At 44.5% G+C, this 24,110-nt stretch overlaps 1 protein-coding gene across 6 annotated transcripts in view; it reads right to left on the bottom strand.

Annotated features, from left to right (window-relative positions):
• The window catches only part of ATP6V0A4 (ATPase H+ transporting V0 subunit a4), an 81,945-nt gene that overhangs the window by 24,018 nt on the left and 33,817 nt on the right, over nt 1–24,110 (bottom strand). For all 6 annotated transcript variants that reach the window (XM_079150107.1, XM_079150103.1, XM_079150102.1 and 3 more), the window contains 9 exons: nt 22,199–22,324; nt 21,706–21,800; nt 20,215–20,341; nt 17,689–17,771; nt 16,194–16,287; nt 12,000–12,212; nt 8,967–9,117; nt 8,071–8,210; nt 6,262–6,419 (listed from right to left, as the gene is read on the bottom strand). In XM_079150107.1, coding sequence (XP_079006233.1) covers nt 6,262–6,419; nt 8,071–8,210; nt 8,967–9,117; nt 12,000–12,212; nt 16,194–16,287; nt 17,689–17,771; nt 20,215–20,341; nt 21,706–21,800; nt 22,199–22,324 — 1,187 coding nt within the window. The remainder of the gene's footprint in view (nt 1–6,261; nt 6,420–8,070; nt 8,211–8,966; nt 9,118–11,999; nt 12,213–16,193; nt 16,288–17,688; nt 17,772–20,214; nt 20,342–21,705; nt 21,801–22,198; nt 22,325–24,110) is intronic.

The raw sequence follows: 24,110 nt of genomic DNA, 5'->3' as shown, positions 1-24,110 counted from the left end.
TTGAAACAAAGAAACAATCAGAAAAATTAACAAAATAAATAGTTGGTTCTTTGAAAAAATAAACAAAATTGATAAACCCTTAGCCACACTAATAAAGAGAAAGAGGGAGAAAACTCAAATTACTAAAATTCGGAATGAACAAGGAAATATCACAACAGACACGAGTGAAACACAAAACATAATTAGAAGCTATTTTGAAATTCTATACTCCAACAAAACAGAAAACCTCGAAGACATCAAGAAGTTTCTAGAGACATATGAATTACCTAAACTGAACCAGGAGGACATACACAACTTAAATAAATCAATTTCAAGCAATGAAATAGAAGAGGTCATCAAAAGCCTACCAACAAAGAAAAGTCCGGGACCAGATGGGTTCTCAGACGAGTTCTACAAAACCTTTAAAGAAGAGCTCATTCCAATACTTCTTAAAGTATTCCATAAAATAGAAGAGGAGGGAACCCTCCCAAACTCATTCTATGAAGCCAATATCACCCTGATACCTAAACCAGACAGAGACACATCAAGGAAAGAAAATTTCAGACCAATATCCTTAATGAACATCGACGCAAAAATTCTCAACAAAATTTTAGCAAATCGCATACAAAAATATATTAAAAAGATAGTGCACCACGATCAAGTGGGTTTTATCCCAGGGATGCAAGGTTGGTTCAACATCCGGAAATCAATAAATGTCATTCACCATATCAACAGACTAAAAGTTAAGAATCACATGATTATTTCAATAGATGCAGAAAAAGCATTTGATAAAATACAGCATCCCTTCATGCTCAAAACACTAGAGAAAATTGGGGTAGTGGGAACATTCCTTAACATTGTAAAGGCCATCTACGCTAAGCCCATGGCCAATATCATTCTAAATGGTGAAAAACTGAAAGCATTCCCCCTAAAAACTGGAACAAGACAGGGATGCCCTCTTTCACCACTTCTATTCAATATCGTTCTTGAGACTCTAGCCAGAGCAATTAGACAAACCAGAGAAATTAAAGGGATACAAATTGGAAAAGAGTAACTCAAACTATCCCTGTTCGCTGATGACATGATTATATATTTAGAGGAACCTGGAAATTCCACCAGAAAACTCTTAGAACCCATAAGTGAATTCAGTAAAGTAGCAGGTTACAAGATCAATGCTCATAAATCCAATGCATTTTTATACATAAGTAATGAATCTTCAGAAAGAGAAATTAGGAAAACTACCCCATTCACAATAGCATCAAAAAAAGTAAAATACTTGGGAATCAATCTCACAAAAGAGGTGAAAGACCTCTACAATAAGAACTACAGAACACTAAAGAAAGAAATTAAAGAAAACCTTAGAAGATGGAAAGATCTCCCATGTTCTTGGATAGGCAGAATTAATATTGTCAAAATGGCCATACTACCAAAAGTGCTATACAGATTCAATGCAATTCCAATTAAAATCCCAATGGTGTACCTTACATAAATAGAGAAAGCAATTATGAAATTCATCTGGAAGAATAAGAAACCCAGAATAGCTAAAGCAATCCTCAGTAGAAAGATCGAAGCAGGGGGTATCGCAATACCAGATCTTCAACTCTATTACAAAGCAATAGTAACAAAAACGGCATGGTATTGGTACCAAAATAGATAGGTAGATCAATCGTACAGAATAGAGGACACAGACACAAACCCAAATAAATACAATTTTCTCATATTAGACAAAGGTGCCAAAAATATGCAATGGAGAAAAGATAGCCTCTTCAACAAACGGTGTTGGGAAAACTGGAAATCCATATGCAACAGAATGAAACTAAATCCCTATCTCTCACCCTGCACAAAACTCAACTCAAAATGGATCAAGGACCTCGGAATCAGACCAGAGACCCTGCATCTTATAGAAGAAAAAGTAGGTCCAAACCTTCAACTTGTTGGCTTAGGATCAGACTTCCTTAACAGGACTCCCATAGCACAAGAAATAAAAGCTAGAATCAACCACTGGGATAGATTTAAACTAAAAAGCTTTCTCTCAGCAAAGGAAACTATCAGCAATGTGAAGAGAGAGCCTACAGAGTGGGAGAATATCTTTGCCACTCATACTTCAGATAGAGCGCTAATTTCCAGAATCTATAAAGAACTCAAAAAACTCTACACCAAGAATACAAATAACCCAATCAACAAATGGGCTAAGGAAATTAACAGACACTTTACAGAAGATGTACAAGCAATCAACAGATATATGAAAAAATATTCAACATCTCTAGTAATAAGAGAAATGCAAATCAAAACTACCCTAAGATTTCATCTCACCCCAATTAGAATGGCGATTATCAAGAACACAAGCAACAATAGGTGTTGGCGAGGATGTGGGGAAAAAGGTACACTCATACATTGCTGGTGGGATTGCAAATTAGTGTAGCCACTCTGGAAAGCAGTATGGAGATTCCTCAGAAAGCTTGGAATGGAACCACCACTTGACCCAGCTATCCCACTCCTTGGCCTATACCCAAAGGACTTAAAATCAGCATACTACAGAGATACAGCCACAACAATGTTCATAGCTGCTCAATTCACTATAGCCAGATTGTGGAACCAACCTAGATGCCCTTCAGTTGATGAATGGATAAAGAAACTGTGGCATATATATATACAATGGAATATTACTCCGCCATGAAGAATGATAAAATTATGGCATTTGCAGGCAAATGGATGAAATTGGAGGAAATCATGCTAAGTGAGATCAGCCAATCTCAAAAAACTAAAGGACGAATGATCTCGCTGATAAGCGGATAAGGACATATAAGGGGGGGTAGGAGGGGTTAGCGTTAGGGTTAGGGTTAGGTTTAGGGTTAGGGATAAGGAGGGTGGTAAGAATGGAGGAAGGAAGGACTGTATAGAGGGAAAAGAGGGGTGGGAGGGGTGGGGGGAAGGGAAAAAATAACAGAATGAATCAAACAACATTACCCTATGTAAATTTATGATTTTTAATTAAAATACATAAATAAAAAAAATACAAAAAGGGCTTAACCAGTGGTTAAGCACCCCTGGGTTCAATCCCTGGTACAAAAAAAAAAAAAATTAAGACTGCAGGAAATAAGAAAAAAGAGGTCAATTAAAAAAAATAAAAACAGGGGAAGGGGTGATAGGAGCATATAAGAAAGAAAGTCAGTCTCCTCAGGGAGGGAACAGCTGAGCTGATCCTGAAGGATGGATGGAGTTTTTACACAGACCTCCATCTCTGTGACTTCAGCCCTAAAAGCACTGTGGCCTATTGAATGTCTTTAAACCTATATCCCATCTTCGCCCAGATCATAAAATGCAATAGGACTGTAACCCTTCAGTAGCCTCAAGGAGACTTGACCATCAGAGATTAATTTTCTTTGTAAGAACATACCTCTGTGGAAGGGCCTGGGAATGAGTATTTGAAATAATGAATTTGACAAGCTGCTCAGAAATAAATTCCCACCCTTCTGCAACAAGGTGCTGGGGGTCTTCACCTAGGTAAGGGGGCACACACCTGTAATCCCAGTGACTCCAGAGACTGAGGCAAGAGAATCACAAGTTTGAGGCCAGCCTTAGCCACTTAGACCCTTAGCAACTTAGCAAGACACTGTCTCAACATAAAATTCTTTTTTTAAAAGAACTGGGAATGTAGCTCAGAGGTAAAGCACCCCTGGGTTCAATTCCCAGTACCCAAAATAAATAAATAAATAAATAAGGTGCCGGGGTCTTCAATAACAGCTGGGGTGTCAGAGCACTTCCACTTGCTGCCCAGTCGAAGCAGCTGGCCCTGTGGACTGTTCTGGACACGGTCCCCTGTCCCACAGCATGCTGCTGTGCCAATGGCTGGGCTTTGTTAGCAAGATGACTTGTGTGCCAACAGAGGACACAGCCACACCTCACAGGAGGGAACTGGCCTGGCACTCAGCTAAGCCAGTGTCTCCTGCTGAACATACACAACTTCACAGCCTCACGGAACACCAACCTCAGACCAGGCCACCTTGTGACTGTGACAGAGTCAGATGAAAACTAGTCAGCCCCGCACACAGGCAAAAAGGATCTTGTCCAAACAAGAACAATGACCAGACCTCCCTGCAACCCATCCGGGGCCAAGCCCTCTAAGTCCTTCTAACCCTCTTACAGGGATGCCCCAGGCTCCCAGGGTGCACCGCCTCTCTGAGTCAACACACCCACCTCAGGGACCACAGGCACGCTCCTGGCCTCAAGTCTTCAGCTGAGGGACACTGTCAACTGCAGGGGAAGCAGGCTGTGGCTGGGGACCAAAACCAGCTTGCTCGAGTACTTCAGTTCTCATGGATGACTGGAATGTTCTTCCGCCTCCCTGATAATGAGGTTCTGCTTTATACTATCAACACCACTTGGGCATGTGGCTCAGCGTCTCTCAAGTCGGACTCCAGAGTCCACTGAAGATTCTTGAATTGGACAAGGGGTCACTTGCCTATGGGCAAGAGAGCCTCAGTCCCACCACATCTGCTGAGTCACTCCCGCCAGTTAAAAAGGACCTTTCACAATCACACTCTGGGGAAATGAAATTTCATGTTGGCAGTCTGGTGAGATCATGAGGATTGTGTGTGTGGTGGGGGGACTGAACCCAGGGCCTTGTGCTTGTGAGGCAAGCACTCTACCACCTGAGCTACATTCCCAGCCCCGATTATGGCGATTTCATTCATTTCAAAATTCGTCTCTGTTTATCTCCGAGGCATCTCCTCAGGATATAAATCATGAATTTTTTAAAAGACAGGTATAGCCATCTATATTCAGTTTTATCCTTCTTTTTCTTTATTTTAACATTCCCATTCTCTCCTACAGGAAGTTAGGTCCGTCAGAGGAACAAAAAGAATGCTTTAGAACCCCTTGGATTTCCTTAAATAGGACTATCATAATCGTCCCAGGCTTGGAGAGGCAGGGCCAGAAGGGAGCCGCAGACGCGTTCACGCGTCTGTCTTCACTTGTAGTCCTTCCTCCTCAACAGGAAGCTCAGAACCAGACAAGGAAACCTTACACTGATTCAAAGAAGTTGCACAGACAAAGGCCAGGAAAATGTCACCTGTGACTTGTAGTTCTGCGAATCAGCCCTGACCTACTGAGAGTGTCTCTGCCATGTGAGTCATGCTACGTAAGATCCCCTAAAGAGCTGGACGCGGTGACACACGCACGCGCCTGTGTACCTGCTACTGGGGAAACTGAGGAGGCTGAGGCAGGAGGCTCACAAGTTTGAGGCTAGCCTTAGCAACTTAGCAAGGCCCTTTCTCAAAATAAAACTGAAAAAGGGCTGGGGATATAGCTCAGTGGTAAAGTGCCCCTGGGTTCTATCCCAGTATGGTGGGTGGTGTGGGGGTGGGTCCTAGGAATCATGAGGTCATGAGGTTGTCAACATTTCGATTGTGTCCCTCACAGTCCCCTACCCTCCAGGGCGCTTCCGTTCTCTCCCAGTTCATCACACTGACCTATCTCTCAAGCTCTAAAATTTTCTCCCTCCCCTAGGAGTCCACATTCCTGAAGTGTTATGTTTCCAGTCTGGTGCCTGCTCATCTGATTAGCTGCTAAAACAACCATGGGGTGCACGTGGGAGGTGCAGGCTGTTGGGATCCAGAGGGCTTCCAGGTCCCACTTTCCTGCAGCCCCCAGACCTCATTAGCTGCCCTCACCCCTCACCCCCAACACCCATTCCCTCCTCACTCTGTCAGACACAGGCAAATACAGGGAGCTGGCCCTGCAAAACTCAAGTCTCCCACTTTGCTTTTAACATCGAAGTCAAGCTGCCCTGAGCAGCCAAAGGAAATGCTCTGCTAGACCATGGGGCCTTGAACATGGAAGCTGAGACCAAGTTCAACGTCCACCTGGGATTTTCTTAAAGCAAAGCCTTCATTCCGAAATGCCTGGATGTATCGTTTCTGTCTACGTCCAGCCTCTGCCTTGGCAAGGTATGTTTCAAATGCCACCATCTTTTCCAGGAAGGTTTTCTTCTACGAGTTCTACCACTTGTTTTCACAATAGCGTCCAGAACAGGGTACATACTCTATAATATAAATTTAATTGAACTGAAATCTTAAAAGCTTTCTCTGTGCATTACAGTTACCAGCACAGTCACTGAAGAAGTGGTGCAGGTTTCGTACCTAATAGATAAAACTGAGTTATGGACTGAATTTGTAGGTGCACCTCTCAGCAGAGCCAGGTATAGACTCTCTGGACCATGAGCACAGTCACTGAGGCCACCTGAACACCCAGCAAGTGAGCCATCTCATTCTGCAGACTTACTTCCATGTGCCATTCCTGAACATGGGCCGGACGCTCCAGGAAGAGCCAAAGATGTTGAAAGACTTGGAGAAGCAGTCATTGTAGATCAAGCCCGTGTAGATGGAGAAGATGCCCATGAGTAGGATCAGATAGCGCCCACTGAAGAAAGTGTTCCAGATCTGGCCCCAGGGAGAGAGAAAAGGCCACTGTCAGTGGGCTCCACAGCCGATTTCAGAGAGGAGAGTGTTATTGGAAGTCTCCAGCATCACTAGCATGGGGGTCCCATGGAGGGGACCATGTGACCAAGGAAGACACCAATAATCCAAAGAGGAAGAACATACACACCCTGGTTTTCCCGAACTTATATAGGTGAATCAGAAAGTCTTAGGGCTGGGGATGTGGTAGAGCTCTTGCCTAGGACATGCGAGGCCCTGAGTTCCATCCCCAGCACTATAAATGTGAAGGAAAGAAGTTTCTAGACTGTTATTTTTTATGTGGAAACAAAAATCTACAAGCTTCATATTCTTTCTTTCAGTCTCCACTTAGAAAGTGAACTGAAGCACAAGCTGAGGCCTCGACTCTAAGGAAGGGACTTGAAACTCTAAGGAAGGGACTTGGCTGTTGTCTTGGGTACCTCCAGAAGACAAGCTCTAGCTGGCCTCCAACGGCTGCCCATTCATGGCAAGTCAAATCTACACTCACTCAGGGTCTTGCGTCGTGCAGCTACCTCACAGCTAGGAGGAGAGCCTTTCCTGTAGCACCGCTTGATGTGTGTCACTCATTCCAAGAACTGCCCGAGTGTATCACTGCAACTTGAAATGTTTACTGTAGAAAATGACATCTGTTAAGCTGGTCATGGAAAACTTGGTCACAGGTTGACTCTGCCCACTGACCTTACTTATGATTAACTCATAATGGCCTCACCAGCTAGCTCTAATTAGCTCAACCCATGAGAAAAGTTTGCAGCTATTCTCATAATTCTGGAACATAGCTAAAGGCAGGTTTGGCTGTGTCAGATGTATTACCATGAACACAAAGCCATTTACTGATTTGCTGATAAACTCTGAACCAATGCAGACCCCTGAGTTGCTTCAATCTTTGGAACACCATGAAGGGACCTTGTGGGAGGCAGAGAAACCTCAAACATGAACGAGGACTTGGGATTCAGGATTTCTCAGGGTCTCCTGAGAAAAGGAAAAGGGTCTTCCATGAACAAACACTTACAATATTTTATATTAAAAAAGGAAGTTACAAATTACATGCACTTCTTGATGCTAAGTTTTGAAAATTATATATTTGTGAATAATCATACATACAAAAAAATGGAAAGATAGCCAAAAGCATTCACTGTGATTTTTCTCTAAGCGGTTAGATTGTTGTATTTTCCTAATTTTTACTATGAATAATGTAATGCTTTTATCAGTGATAGAAAGCTCTCCTAGCATGCCCAAGGCCCTGGGCTGCCCATAGGAAAGGTGGGGAGAGGGGAGAAGAAAAGGAAGAAAAGAAAGAGGAAGAGACAAAGGAGGAGGTCGAAGAGGAAGAGAAGGAGGAGGAGAAGGAAGGAGAAAGGGGGAGGAAGAGGAGGAGAAGAGAGGAAGAAAAAAATCAAAGACTTGTCAAACCATGGACCAAAAAACACAAAAAAATCCTGAATGAGGCTACACCTAACCAGCCAAAGGAATGTGTCTGGCAGGGAGTTCCATGTTGAATTATTTTGCCTTTTTTTTAACTTCGCCACTCTCCCTTATTTTTCATGAGCACATGTTGTCCCCAAGGTGGAAACATACACGTTGGAAGGCTGCCTCCAGAAGGGGAGGCGAGACCCACCTCGTTGCTGCTCTTCTGGGACAGTAAGCGCTGCTCATTGAGGACCATCCAGAGGGCTGCCAGCAGCATCACGATTCCGTGCCCGCAGTCTCCAAACATCACGGCGAACAGGAAGGGGAATGTGATGATGGTGTAGGGGGCTGTGGGGCGAGGGGGAACCTCTGAGCCTGAGGCCTCTGAACGTCCTCCGGGCCCCTCCAAGCAACAACTTCTCCACACTCCACATCTGGGCTTCCCCACGTCTTTCTGATGGTCTTCCCTCCCCATCCCCACCCACAACACGTGTTTGGCTCCCAAATGCAGGAGCTCATCCATGAGTAGGGATTCTTATTTCCCGATTTTTAGATGTACCATCCTAGAGAGGTTAAGTGACCGGCCCAAGATCACCAAGTTTGAGGGAATTTAAAGTCAGTTTTCCATCTCTAAGTGTCTTCTGTATGCTTTCCAGCACCATCTGTTGTATTTCTCACTGCACACCATCGGGGACTCTCCACCCAGGAGGCCCTGGCCCTGTGCCATGGATCTGAGGCTGTGCCCTGCAGGCATCTGGTCTACCTCTCTATTCTACCAACCAGGCTCCCAAGACTTTGCAGCAGAGGGCGCTAAGAATCTCCTCTACTTTGTGCTCTTGTCTTTCCTACGCCTCACTAGGGATGACCCAGGTTGAAGGGGTGAAGGAAACCAGAACTCAATTCAGTTGCCCAATGAGGCTGCACTTCAAGGTGAAGACAGACAACGAATCACCAACCAGCATTTATAGAGGGAAGACAACACTGGGTATGAGAAATCACATAAGATTTTAGGAAAGTCACAGTTTTAGCTGATTCTCCTAAAAGTGCATCTTACCCAATTTTTACTTTCCAGCTGTCCTGCTGTGCAGCACATCTGGTCTTTACCTGGGTTTATCTCCCGGTAACTGCCAACACCATAGGCATCAACAATGTTCTGGAAGCCAGCTGTGAATTTATTGGTCCTATTAAAGGTGGGAGGGGCTGTTTTAGATTGTACTTCCGTCATGATGGGGACCATGGAGGAGCCACTTAGTTCCTGCAAAAAGAACATGTGATATATTGAGGAAGAGAGCCAGGGGCTGGGAACAGCACGTGGACCTCCACATGAACCTGGACACCTCTCCGCCTCTCTGAGAATCACAGCCTCATCTGCACAAAGCGAATATCTTCCCAATACTTCCCTAATTCATCTTGCAGGAAAGCACAGGAGTCCCTCCTGAATCCCTGACAACTTCCATTTGCTTGCTTGCTCCTGTCCACGCCCACGTGATTCCTCGGTTCTGGGTTCTCTCCTCTGCCCTCTCTCTCTACCTCCTCCCTCAAGAGCGCATCCACTTGGCTGAATTAATCCATCTCTTCCAAATGGCCCTAACACTCCCCCAAATCTCAATTCTCTTCTAACTGCCTACTTAGGCTTGCTTACTCCGAAGTCTTACCAACTTCACAAATTCCAGGAGCATAAAACTGAATTGCTTAACCTGCCCAAAGCCTGGTCCTCCTGCCCCTGCTCCTTCTTTGGAGCCTCCAGTCTCCCAGATTCCTGAAGCTGTGGAATGATCACACTTGTCCCTTCTGATTCAATCAACCAGTCCACCATCAAACTTGCTATTCCCTGCTTCGCCACCCCTCCACTCTGGTGTCCGCTTCTCCAGAATGGCATCTGTCCTAATGTGCACCCCATGGCATTGTCAGAGGACTGAGGCTGAGAACTGAGCACTCACTCAGCCGTGTTAAGCCCCACTGAGTGGGCACACAGTAAGTGCCCTGGGGGCTTGGAGTGACTGGAGTTCTCGCAGCCAGTGGAGAGGTTTTGGCTGTATTGTTATATTTTCTGATTACGGGGCATGATTATCACCTTGATGGCAAGAACCGTGGCTTCCTTCTCCCGTTTTTTCTCTTCTTTCTGTACATGTGTGCCTCTGGCAGCTGCCCTGCTGCCTGGTGCAGGTGACAAATGCTTATTGATGACGATGACAGGGATGGTAGCACCACATGCTCTCCCTGTACACTTTCCTTCCTGTCTTCGACCCACACAGCCCTCCAACTCCTGTCTCAGGACTGAAGAAACTGACACCTGCCCTACACTGGGTGCGACGTGCATGCCTACGGTCCTGGGTGCTTGGGAAGCTGAGGAGGAAGGATGACATGAGCCCAGGGGTTGAGACCAGACTGGGCAATGTGGCAAGACCCATCCCAAGGCCTCACCATTTCCCACCCGACCTCAGAACAAAGCCAGTCCTAGTGGCCTTGCAGGAAGGCTACGTCCTTCGTAACAGAATGCCTGTGTGTTCGATTCAGACCCCAGCATCGGGACACGACCTCCCTGGTGACCCCACTGTAAGGTCCCTTGGGATCTTCTCTGGAGCCATTCCTGAGCCCCCGCCCCTTTCTGTAAGCCCGCTGCAGCCTCCCTCCAGGGGGCCCCCCAGCTCCCTTCGCCCTGCACCTGCTCTGTCCTCTCCACCTCGGTCCTTCCTCCAGGAAGCAGCCCCTGCCCAGCCCAGTCTGGGAAGTGCCCTTTTCAAACGCCCAGCTGAGCAGTTTGGGATCATGATGTAGGGACGCAGTTGGGTTTGGGGTCTAAGAGAAACACTTCCTACATCCAGATCCTGCCTCTGGCTCCAGCTCTGTGAGAAGTCACTACTACGCCCCGTGCCTCCACTTCCTCATCTGTACAAAGGGGACGATCACAGCTCCTACCTCCTCTCCATTCCCGCCACAAATCCTTTACCCTCGGAGGTCCGGCCTGAAAGCAGAGTCTCCCCGGCCCGAGCTTCCTGTGGCGTTTCAGGAAATCTGCTCTGAGGCCACCTGCTCCGGGGATTCATCTGGCAACAGACACCAGGAGCCTCCTTGCTGTCACCAGATATGCCACCTACCTAGCGGGAGAGGCTCCCGACCAACCGGCTCCCCCATCAGCCACAGCTGCCCCTGCCCAGTCTTGGACCCTATGGGCTTCGCCTCCTCGCTTCCCCATGAGCTTATTCAAATGAGCCAGTCACATCCTCCAGCAGGAACCAAAGGTCACCCCACCCTCTGGTCACTACCAAGCCTGCCCCCTGCAGGCCCAGCTGGTTCCCTTTGCTCCCAAGGGCAGGTCCTAGTATGACCCTCACGTGGGCCTGCCCGGCCTGTCGTGTCCTTCTCACTGGGGCTCTGAGGACACGTGGCCTTCAGTCTCATCTGTCCAGTGTCAGCAGCCATGTGTCGGGCCATCGTGTAGGATTTAGGGCAGGGGATCCCTCCCTCGTCAGTGTGGCGGACAGGGGAGCCCGGCAAGCCCCGACCCCCCACCCACCCCTCGCTGCCCTCCCGATTGTTTCCTGCCCACCACTCGCTGCTGCCTGAAATCATACTCTCGTGGGCACGGGCACTGCCATCTCCCTTTCTAGGATGTCCACAAGGGCAGGGCCACTGTCTGTCCCTGTGGCCCTAGATGGGTTCCCAGTACCCAGTGCACGAGTAAGATGTGAATGCAGAGCCATAAGAATAAAACGCACATTGCTCGGCACGCTGCCGGGCACCAGGGCAGTCTCTGCCCTTTAGCTCTTGTCTTGGGTGCTTGGTTCTTGTCTCTCCAGCCAGATTGTCACCTCCACAAGCTAACGGACGATGGCTGCAGTTGTACTGTGGTATCTACAGTCACACCTGGCAGAGTGACGGGCACATCCGTGCTCAATATACACCCCCTGAGGATCGAAGAAATGTTGGCTATTCGTCAAACGCTTGGAGGGGAGGGGAGACATTTCTTCTATGTGCCCTGAGACTGGGTTCAGAACTGAAGACACAAAGCTGGAGACCAACCAACCACCAAGTCGCCTGCAGAGTTCAGAGGGCTGACAACTGCCAAGCGCCTCACTGAGGGATTGAAGAGGCCCATGTGACCCCTGTGCCCCCTCCAGCTCTCCCGTCACTCACCATGCCTTGCTCCAAGGCCTTCTTGATGCGTCCAGCGTCAGCCACTGGGAACCAGATCTCAGCGATGATGCACTGCTGGGTGACATCGATATTGCACATGTTCAGGATGTGGTAAACGGCCTTCATCTTCTGCACTTTGGTGAACCAGGAGTGCCAGTTGGCAGCTGCTTCCTGCAGCAGGCGCTGGCGGTGAGATTCTGTTTGTGTGATGACCTAGGCAAAAGACGAGAAACGAGGAACATGCGTGGAGGGACTTGACATGCGGCAGGGGGTTCGTCAGCAATCATGGCTTCCCGTGCCCTGGGTTCCTCCCACGTCAGAGGCAGGAGCTCATCTGACTTCACCTATCACCACCAGCTTATCACCTACTGGAGGTTATACCCCCAGGGCAGAGAGCGCATCTTCCCTTTCTTCTAAAGTCCTCATGATCCTATTGTTTATGGGTTTAATTGTGTCCCTCCTCCCAGGGAAAAAAAAAAAGATGAAGTCAAAGTCCTAAACTATAATCTGATTTGGAAATAGGGCCCATGCAGATATAATGGAGGCAAAATGAGGTCATACTGGGTTAGGATGGGCCCTAGTCAGTGTGAGCGGCGTTGTTAGAAATCTGGGGATCTGTGCACACAGGGAAGAAGACCATGCGACCAGGAGGACAGATGGAGTGCCAAGGAACTCCGAGGGTTGTAGAGAACCACCAGCAGCTGGAAGAGGCAAGGAAGGACCCTCCCTTGGTGTCTCCAGAGTGCGCACAGCCCTGTAGATGCCTTGAGTTTGGATGTGTAGCCTCCAGAACTGTTCTGTTGCTTTAAGTCACCCAGTTGGCAGTAATTTGTTATAACAGCCCTAAAAAAATTAATACACCCACCAAAAATGCTGTAAATACATAATCCCTCTAAGAAGTGACACGTGAATTAATGAACACAGGAAGGACTGAGTGGATGACTTGTCCCACATAAAAATGTATTTAATGGAATTAGTTTTTATGCTTTTGTAATTCAACGAATAGGGTAACCCTCTTCAATAACCTTTACACGTGGCTGCTGTAGTATTCTGGAAAAGGTACGTCATGGCGATGAGACTAATGATAGCACCAGGCCCACTGATGCGTCTCAAAGGATCACTCAGCAGTGTGAAGCCTCCTGGCCACAGGACTTCCAGGAGACGAAGCCACCACAGTCGATACAGTCTGCGTAAACCTTAAAATGGAGCTCGCCCCTTCAAGAATAGCTCATGTTCCCTTTAGGAAAGAAACACCTATTGACAGACCTGGACTGAATACTGATCTAAAAAAGGGGGAAGCGCTCCCCAAACTCTGAGAATGGCCTCCAGGCAGAGAACCCCCTGCTCCATTGGCCATCTGACCCCCTGACCTTCCTGGCTGAGCCCACCTGCTGCTGAGATCCTCTTGTAAGAGCACCCCCAGAATGAACTGCCTGGGTGGCTAAGACTTGCCCTGGGCCCTGATTAAACAGGAGAAGTCACGAACACAGAGGCCACCCGATCACACTGACGTGAGCGTAATGAGCACTCTTTCTTCTCCCGTCTCCTCCCTCCTTCTCTTCTTGAGCTCTACCGTGGAGTATTTGGGGAAAAGAACTTCAAGGGTGACTACTTGAAGGAACATTTGTGACAGTGACAATGAAGGAATAGCGAGATTAAAAAAATTCAACACAGATTTTCTGGGAGGGTAAAGGCGCCTGCTAGCCCTAGTGTTTGCAAACATAGACACCCCAAATTCCCAAACCCACTCATTGAGGATCTCAAATTGTGCTGGCCTACACTACCAAAAGTGTTATACAGATTCAAAACAATTCCTATCAAAATCCCAATGACATTTCTTCATAGAACTAGAAAAAGCAATCACAAAATTCATTTGGAAAAATAAGAGACCCAGAATAGCCAAGGCAATTCTTAGCAGGAAGAGTGAAGCAGGAGGCATCACAATACCAGACCTTGAACTATACTACAGAGCCATAGTAACAAAAATGGCACAGTACTGGCACTAAAATAGACATGTAGACCAATGGTACAAAGTAGAAGACACAGGGACAGACCCACATAATTACCATTATTTCATACGACAAGGGTGCCAAAAATACACATTGGAGAAAAGATAGCCTATTCAACAAATGGTGCTGGGAAAACTGGAAATCCATATGCAATAAAATGAAATTAAACCTTTATCTCTCACCCTACACAAAAATCAATTCAAAGTGGATCAAAGACTTTGGCACCAGAACAGAGACCCTGTGACTACTAGAAGAAAAAGTAGACCCAAATCATCACCATGTGGGCTCAGGACCTGACTTCCTTAACAAGACCCCTAAAGCACAAGAAGTAAAATCAAGAATCAATAAATTCAAACTAAAAAGTTTCTTCTCAGCAAAGGAAACAATCAATAACATGAAGAGAAGCCTACGGAATGGGAAAAAAATCTTTACCACCCACACCTCAGATAGAGCACTAATCTCCAGGATATATAAAGAACTCAAAAAACTTAACACCAATAAAACAAATAAACCAATCAATAAATGGGCTAAGGAACTGAATAGATACTTCACAGAAGAAGAAATAAAATCACTCAAGAAACATATGGAAGAAATATTCATCATTTCTCTTTTTTTTTTTTTTTTTTTTTGTGGTGCTGGGGATCAAACCCAGGACCTTGTGCTTGTAAGGCAAGCACTCTACCGACTGAGCTATCTCCCCAGCCCCTTCATCATCTCTTGCAATTAGAGAAATGCAAATCAAAACCACTCTAAGATTTCATCTCCAGACAGAATATCAATCATCAAGAATATAAGCAATAATAGGTGTTGGCAAGGATGTGGGGAAAAAAGTACACTCATACATTGTTGGCGAAATGCAGATTGGTGCAACCACTTTGGAAAGCAGCATGGAGATTACCAAGAAAACTTGGAATGGGACCACCATTTGATCCAGCTATCCCACTCCTTGGATTATACCCAAAGGACTTAAAATCAGCATGCTACACTGACACGGTCACATCAACGTTTATAGCGGCTTAATTCACAACAGTTAAACTATGGAACCAACCTAGATGCCCTTTGACAGATGAATGGATGAATAAAATGTGGTAAACATATACACAATGGGATAATATTCAGCCTTAAAGAATAATGAAATTATGGCATTTGCAGGTAAATGGATGGAACTAGAGAATATTATGCTAAGTGAAATAAGCCAATCCCAAAAACAAAAGGCCAAATGTTTTCTCTGACAAGCAGATGCTGATCCGTAGTGGGGCATAGACAGACATCATTACCCCACATACATGTATGAAAAACAATTTTAAATTAAAAAAAATAAATTACAAAAAAGAAGGAGAATCAATTGGCCATATGGAACTTAACGCATGTTATGCATTTTATTATTTATCAAATGTGTGTTATACATTCTTTGCATCAATAAAATTTATAAAGTGGTTAAAAAAATTGTGCTGGCCTACAGTAGCCGCATGCAGGTACTAAAATTTAAATTTAATTAAAGTTAAATAAAGAATAACCATTTGGTTCCTTGCTGGCATTAGCACCATTTCAAGTGCTCAATAACCACACATGGATGGTGACTGCAACACATTGTGAGTTACAGAACATTGGCATCGCACAGAGGCCTACCGGATGGCTCTGGTCTAGAATATTCCATCAGATGTAGGCCCCGCTGACTTCAGTGGGCACATTCAAAGCTGCTGTGATTGACAAGTGTGCCCATCACAGAAGCCCTCAGTGTCACCCTGGTTGATGACAGACTTTACCAAGGAAATGGATTAGGGATGTACATGTGTTCCCATGGTGAGACTAGGTGTACTGTTCTTATAGGTTCAGTTGGTCGGCTTAATTCAGTACTGATCAAACTGGTTGTTCAACTTAGTAAGCTGGTTAGTTGGATTCTAGATTCTATCGAGGCTGAGGCAGGAAATAAAGGGTTCCTTTGATCAGATTAGGCTGGCTAGGGCTGTGGCCAGCTCCCAGCCTGGGCAGAGCATTACTGACAGACAGAATCATCACTCAGCTTATTGAACAGCTTTCTAATTGTGCAATCTTCTCCAGCCACAGGCAGAAGAGTGCAGCAAACATTCCAGTCAGCCTTCCAGCCAGGGCCTGGGGCACAGGACTCAGAGGGAGAAGACAGAGGCGGCCCCAACCAGGTCACACACACGAACCCCTCACTCACCGTGATTAGATCTTCCAGCCTCACGTTGATCCCATCCAGCATCTCTCTGCGCTCTGCAGCGGGCTCTGGGCAGGGGTATATGGTTGCTCGAAACCTGTGTTTAATACATTCCAAGGATGTGGACGCAGGTTAGTGCTGAAGCCACTCTACAATCTCTTTTCTGCATGGCCATTGTTTGCTGATGTGGGTCAGATGGCCACCCTTTCCGACAACAGCCTCCTCTTTGGCAGTCCAGCAACTGAACTGGGGTTCTGTTATATGAATGAGCTTCATTCAAACTGTGAAACCTATGAACTATTATGGAAATCGGACTGTGGTCTTGACTCCCTTCTATTAGGTAGGCGTTCAGGGACACCAATATGGCAGACAGGGTATAAGAAAGAAGCCACTGGAGGACAAGACAGGAAATGAGTCCTGTCCCTATTTACAATAAATCCCATTACCATGACAACTGCCACCACTGAGGACTTACCACCAAGACACTCCCGCCACAGGTTCAAATTTTAAAATGACCAGTGGAAGTAAGTGGGCAATATTCTAATCAGTTTTTTAAAGTAACCGCTGGGGGGTGGAAAATATTCTAATCAGGTATCATAAGGTAACCAATGGGAAAAATGGGGTAAGGTCTTCAATCAGATCTGTACAGGGAAGAACAGGTCCCACAGTTCAGGGTGTAAGACCCTCATTTCCGACACTGGGGCCTTGAGCCTCTCTCTCTCTCTCTTTCTCTCTCTCTCTCTCTCTCTCGCCATCCCTCTCCATTCTACCTAACAGAGTGCTGTCTTCACCGTCAATAACTCTGTACTCTATCTGTTACTTTTGTGTGTCTTGCTCAATTCTTTGTTCAGGAAGCCAACGACCTGGACTTCAATGGGACATTCCAACAGTAACACTCTTCTCCCCTCAGGATCTCATGTATTAATGTCTGCCTCTAAGAGTCTGCATAGAGGATGAGTCTGCAAAATCAGGGACAACTTAAGTGCAGTTTGCCTATCTTTTTTTTTTAAATTTTTTAATTTTTATTTTTTGTACTAGAGATTGAACTCAGCAATGCTCTACCACTCGGCTCCATCTCCAACATCTCCAGCCCTTATTATTTTCTATTTTGAGACAGGGTCTCTCTAAGTTGCCCAGGCTGGCCTCAAACTTGCAATCCTCCTGCCTAAGCCTCACAAGTTGCTGGGATGACAGGTGTGCACCACCATGCCTGGCAGTCTTACTACTTAGCAATAGATAAGGAGTCTACCTTGTAATAAAATGGAATGGTTAACATGTCCACTCAGTTATCTTTAAATGTCACCCGAGTTCTCTCTGTTCGTATTCCCACAGCTATAAAAGTCAACTGCATTTTTAACACCACCTTGTTAAACGTGGGGGTTAGTCTAAAAACCCTAATGACCTCAGAGGAGCCACAATCATGGACGCTTTGCCTAGCACATCTCTACCTGACCCTGATCCCAGTGACTGATGAAAGGGCCATAGCAGTTTCTCTTACCCATCACAGATCTTCTTGACTTTCTGCCTGAGCTGCTCTCCTTGGTAAAATATGATGAATATATTCTTTTTAATTTCTTCTTTCTGGAAAATCAGAACAAATGTTTTTAAAGGTCTTAAAGCCATAGCCTCACTGTTTGCTACCTCAATGGTACCCCAGATGGGTTTTGAATTCATCTCTAAGCCCTCTACCTAAGGGATGTGAGAATAAGCAAGAAAACACCAGGAAGAGGAGATGAGGATACTGCAAGGTTTACAAGGAAAATATCCAGTTGGCTCTCCAGCATCAACCCACATACGCCTGCATTTCAGGGATGAGTGTGGTTGACATTTAACAAAGGGGAAGCTGTGTCTAGTTTTCAACTCACACAGTTGCTGGCTGGGTACCCGTGTTTAAATTGTTTCATCAAGTCCAAGTTGGACATTCAGAGAAAAGGAGAATATGCGCTCCTCAAGCATTTACAAAAACGTTGACCTCTTATGGCAAAGAAAAATGAACTGAAAAAATGTGCTCTCTCACTCTTAATTAACTTAAGGGAACAAAGGAAAAGTTACAAAACTCACTATGAGAAAAGTGACCACAAACCCAAGGAACTTATCACATACCACTCAGGGCACTGAGTCAGGTAGCACCCCAGGGAAAGGCATTGGTCAGGACCATTCAAGTGTGACAAGCATGCCATGCCCTTTAAGCCAGTATCCTATCTTCCTTGAATTCATATTATAGAACTAATTCAAAAGAAAACAGAAACCTAAATGCATAAAGTTGCTCATCATAGGGTCTTTTCTGGAGAAAATTTGAAAATGAAGTGTTCAAAAATAGATAGTTAATATCACATCAACTCAATGGAAATATTAGGCATCTATTAAAATAGCATCAAAATAAATTATCTCTTGGGCATTTGTTTATGGGAACAGGGCCAGAGTGGTGTAGGGTTTCTGAGTTGCCTGCTTTACATCATGTCCAAAGGTTCCTTCACCCATGGAAGCTACCCTGGTCCTTTTCTGAATGTCTCATTTCCTAATCCACCAGAATCAGGGATCCATTCTGACCTCATGACATTCATTGGGTGACCTTCAATGTCTGTGGTCATCTTTTTCCAGATTCCAGATGTTTATTTTATAAATACTCTATACTACCATGATATTACATTATGGCCAGGCATGATGGTATACACCTATAATCCCAGCTACTCAGAAGGAAGAGGTAAGAGGTAAGAGGATCACAAGTTCAAGGCCAGCCTGGGCAATTTAGTGAAGCCCTAAGCAACTTAGTGAGCAACCGTGTCTCAAAAAATAAAAGGGTCTGAGGACGTAGCTCGGTGAAGAGCCCTGGGTTCCACTCCCAGAACCACAAACAAAAATAAAAATAACATTATGAAAAGGGATGATTCAATGTCAAATTCAAAAATAACCTATAAAAAAGATACATAATGACATATAGGAAATCTCATATTATATAAAATGAAGAGGGAAAGAAAAATCATTTCCATGTATGTAAAAACCATATAAAAGTATACCTGCTTATGGCTACAGTCTAGAGAAAAATAGTACAAGAAGAGAATAAAAAATGAAGACATTGGGGTGTTTTTTAAATGTTTCATGCTTGTGTTTCTTTCTTATTTTAAATCTCATTTATTTTAATTACGGGAGAGTTTTGTTGTTGTTTTCTTTTGTGGCACTGGGGGTTGAACCCAGAGGTGCTCCACCACTGAGCTAAATCCCTATGTCCCCAGTCCTTTTTATTTTTTATTTTGAGACAGGATCTTGCTAAGTTTCTGAGACTGGCCTAGAACTTGTGATCCTCCTGCCGTAGCCTCCTGAGTTATTCTTTATCAAATAAAACTTCAGATTAATTCTTTTAGCCTCTAATCTGGAAAAGATGACACTCTTTCAGAGACAAATGCAGTTTCTTGGAACTATAGAAGAAATGGATTTAAATACTAAGTGGAAGGGAGGAGGAATCAATATGCTATGGGAATTAACAGCAATAAATATGAAGCCCTCAGGGAAGAAGCCTCTGGAAGTTCTTCTGGCTGAAGCCTGTGGCCTCGGGCCAGTACTGCGGACCAGTACCCCGTCAGCATCTTCTGGGAGGCTGTGAGAGCTGCAGGTGCTGAGGCTGTACCCAAGCCCCACTGAATCAGAGTCTGCATCCCAGGTCACTCTGTGTGACCTGGGTCTATGCCTATGAGTGCACTGAAGCTTGAGAAACACCTAAATTGGTTCTTGGTGCTTTGTGATTAAGACACGGCTGCCACTCACATGATGCTGGTACAGTTGAGTTTCTAGAAACAAGATAGCTACGTGACTTGGAGAAATGAACCAACTATGAAGTGTTAACAAGAATCAGTCCTTGAGTGATCTTTCAAACCTAGAGCAGAAGGGAAAAGAGAAGAGATAGGAGGAAGAAAGGAAATAGGTATTATTCTCAAAGAACTAAAGACTCAGGGTTTTGAGAGCCAGACTCTCATGGCGTGGATTCCAGAAATTTCAGAGGATGTTTCCTGCAGCCCGGGCCTCCCACCGTGACAGGATCCTCCAGAGGCGTGTCCATCTCACTGAACTTCAAGTAGATGTTGCCCCGGCAGACACGCCACAGCAGCCTCTCAAAGGAAGCCATCCTCTCCCTGTTTATCACTCCAGCCGTGAACCTGGGCGGTCAGAAGAGGAGACGTTCCTGAGCACAAGAGCAGGCTCTATGGGACAAGAAGATGGGCAACCACAGAAGGAAGGCCCACCTCGCTCTGCAGGCTGGAAGCATTTTCACAGCAGAGGAGGAGGGTAGGGATCACAAGGACAGTCCACATCCCAGCCCCCTCACCCCAAGTCCCTTTGGACCTTCTGTTTTCTTTGATAATTTGAGTTTTTTTTTTTTTTAAATCATCCCAATACTCCATATTTTCTTATTGCAATTAAAAATGTGATAGAATACACAGTATAGCATTACAGCTAGTGGAAGCAAATATTCCATAATGGCTCTGCATTTTTACCAAAATCTTTTAATGTATTAAAAAGGAAACAAAAGGAAAGGTACTGATAATGAGATTGATCTAATCATGTCCAAATATGGCACAAAGAATCCCACTATTATGTATGATTATAATACATCAATTTAAAAAGTTTTAAAGAAGGAAATATACATTGATTTTTATGTATCTCTGTTTTTCCCATCATTCAGATATTTAATAGTTGCTGACACAAACTTCTCATATGATATTCAAAATGTTGACATTCATTGTTTTATCAGTTTAAACATACATTGATCCTGTACTATCACTGGATCAAAAAAAATATTTTTTACCATGCTAAGGATCAAACACAAGGCCTTGTGCATGTTAGACAAGTGCACTAAGCTACACCCCCCAGCTTCAAAGGTTTTCAGTAATTATTTATTCCTTCCACTTCAAATTCAATGCCTAGTGCTTCAAATAGCAGGCCCTCAATATCTAATTGAATAAAAAATTAGAAATCCCAAACCCACAATGTTCAGGAATATCTTAAAATTCATCAATTTCACTTAGACACTGAATGAAATCCCACCATTTTGAATCTCCACATATTTTTATCGATATCACACATCATAATGCTGCTACTTGGAAATGACTTGATTGCATAACTACATCATTTCTAAAATTACTCAAACTCCAAACACACGCTATCCAAGTAGTCTTTTAAAGATAAAGAAGAAACATATATCCCCTAACCCAGTTCCAAAGCCAACGAAGAGTTGAGGGGATCTGTCTGTGCTTGATCCCCAAGCTTTCCCACAGGAGCTATCCGTGCATGGCACGCTCTGGGCTGAAGATCAAGCACGGCCATTACACAGGGTGCCCTCACTTCCTCCACCCCACCCATGAGCGAGATGGCCCTGGGTCTGCTCCTTGTGGAGGCCTTGCCTTCACAGGCAGCAGTCACCATTCGGTGGCTCTCTGTTCTTTCTTTCATTCACTCAAACACTCAAGGAAACCCATGCCAGGCATTGAGCTAAAGACTCAGGACCTAGAGTCACACTAACCCCAACTTTCCAGCCACGAATGCAGGTACAGTTCTTAACTCCAGGAGACCGGAAGTGTCTTCGATAAAGAAATCTTCCGTTAAATTGGTTTCCGTCTGAAAGCCAAAGCACCACTGTCACTTAAAGGCTCTGGTATCTTAGAAGCACCCACATTTCAAGGTTTTGTCTGTTTTTAAAGAAATTTTAATTTTCCACAAAACAATTAACCGAACTGAACAATCAAAGCGCTCCTTGCCAGATCGAAAAACTTCCCAGTCTCTTCCTACCAAAACCCCAAATCTGTCCAAATGAACTGTCCTTTTGCTCCGACTGTCCCTTCGGTCAGAACCATTTAGGGCACATGCTCTTCCCCTTCACCGATGATCTGGTCATGGGACAGAAATGAGTGTTTTATTCGAGCTCTAAATCAGTCAGCTTTCAAAATTTGAGAAGATTTGAGGTTATGATTAATGGGCCCTTTAATGAACAGTCCCCCACCAAAAAAAAAAAAGACCTCAAAGAAGTCCTGGGTTTTCTTCAGGAGGTATTTGAGTTCAGTCAGTTCTAGGAAGCTTTTCTTCAAAGCCTGCTGGTTCTGGTTGGCTTCTTGCAACTCTCCTTCCAATTTTTCTAGAATAGTCTATGCAGGGGGGAAACAGAAGGTAAGCCAGGCAGAAAGCACTACAATATTCCTACCACACATTACCCGCACCGACAACTAAAACCAAAGAGGTGTTCAGTGCATCCTAACCCAGCTGGAGGCTGGGTGACCTGACTAGTCACCAACTCCCTGTTCTTGCAGAACATGAGCTGGAACCATCCACCGGCTCTCCAGAGTCCCCTCGTCAAATGGGGGGATGGGAAGACACTCCGCGGGGAGGGAGGCACCTTCGTGGGGAAGCCCAGACATGTTTTCCCCACTTAAAACACCAGAAAGGAAGATGGAGTGGATTGACAGGTTGACAATTCACTGTAAGGATGTATTAAATATAAGAAGAGAAATCCGTATCACCTCCAAGCCACCAGATGTTCCAAGTGAGAATCTGGGGATCCAGATACAAGCAAATGAGAAAAGGATACACAGAGAACAGTGAACATGGAAGACAAGACAGTAGCAAGCAAAACAACAATTTCCTTCCCAAAATGGGCATGCAAAAGAATAAGGCTTATAATAAAATCTAATGATAAGATAAATCATCAACGAAATCAGAACGCACGATCACATGTCATGAAATCATTTTTATAGAACAGTATGAAAAAAGATTTTAATTTGCTTTGTTTTTCTGGTGGTGCTAGGGATTAAACCCAGAGCCTCATGCATGTCAGGAAAGTGTTCTGCCACTGAGCGACACCCTTGTGTGTTTGCTTTTTCTTTTGAATATTCAAAGAGATAAGTAAAGATATTGCTTCCACTAAAAAAAATAAATAGCCGGACGAGGTGGCGCATGCCTGTGATCTCAGCAGCTCAGGAGGCTGAAGCAGGAGGATAGCAAGTTCAAACCCACTCTCAGCAACTTAGCGAGGCCCTAAGCAACTCAGAAACCCTGTCTCCAAATAAAATATAAAAAGGGCTGGGGATGTGGCTGAGTGGTTAAGTGCCCCTGGGTTTAATCCCTGGTTAAAAAAAGAAATCAATTAATAATAAATTATTGAACAACAATGTCCTAATTATTAAAAGAACATGTAGATACAAAAAAAGAACTGTTAGAAGTTTTGAAAATGAAAAATATAGCAATTGAAATAAAAAACTCAGTAAGATCAACTCAATACCTGATACAGTTTATGAATGCAATTCTGAGATTTAACAAATAATATAAAGATATGAAAGACCATTTATCCAAATGTCCATCAACAATACAATGGCATAAAGTGTGTTATATTCAATAAAAATACTTTATAGCAGTGAAGATGAGTTAATTTCAAAAACAAGAAACACTACGGAGTCTTGAAATGATGAAAGAAAATAGCAAGTCACAGAAGAATAAACAACGTGGTTCCACTTGAGTGGAAATTTTAAATGTGCAATACTAGGTTATATGTTATTAAGTTATTTAGAAGACTAAATATTTGATAAAACTATGAAAAGGGCTGGGGACATAGCTCCATGGTAAACTGCTTGCCTAGTACACACAAGGTCCTGCATTTGATCCCCAGCATGAAAAAAAAAAAAAATACTATGAAGAGCAAGGAAAATCAACTGCAAAATTCAGTGTAATGATTATTTCAAGAGGAAGAAAGGAAGGCAGGGCTCACAGAAGTCTTTCTGAGCATCACTCTGGACTTCTTTCATCTTATGCAGGGTGATGGGCAGTCAGTGACTGCTGGATCATAATTCTTAACACCTTACACTTATTTTATAAATATCCTAGTAGATCAATTCAGAATTTAGTAAAATGATCACCACTGAATGCATACTAAACATAGTA

Source organism: Sciurus vulgaris (assembly GCF_902686455.1).
Source record: "Sciurus vulgaris genome assembly, chromosome: 8".
Lineage (NCBI taxonomy): Eukaryota > Metazoa > Chordata > Mammalia > Rodentia > Sciuridae > Sciurus > Sciurus vulgaris.
This window is presented reverse-complemented; position numbering and strand designations above follow the sequence as displayed.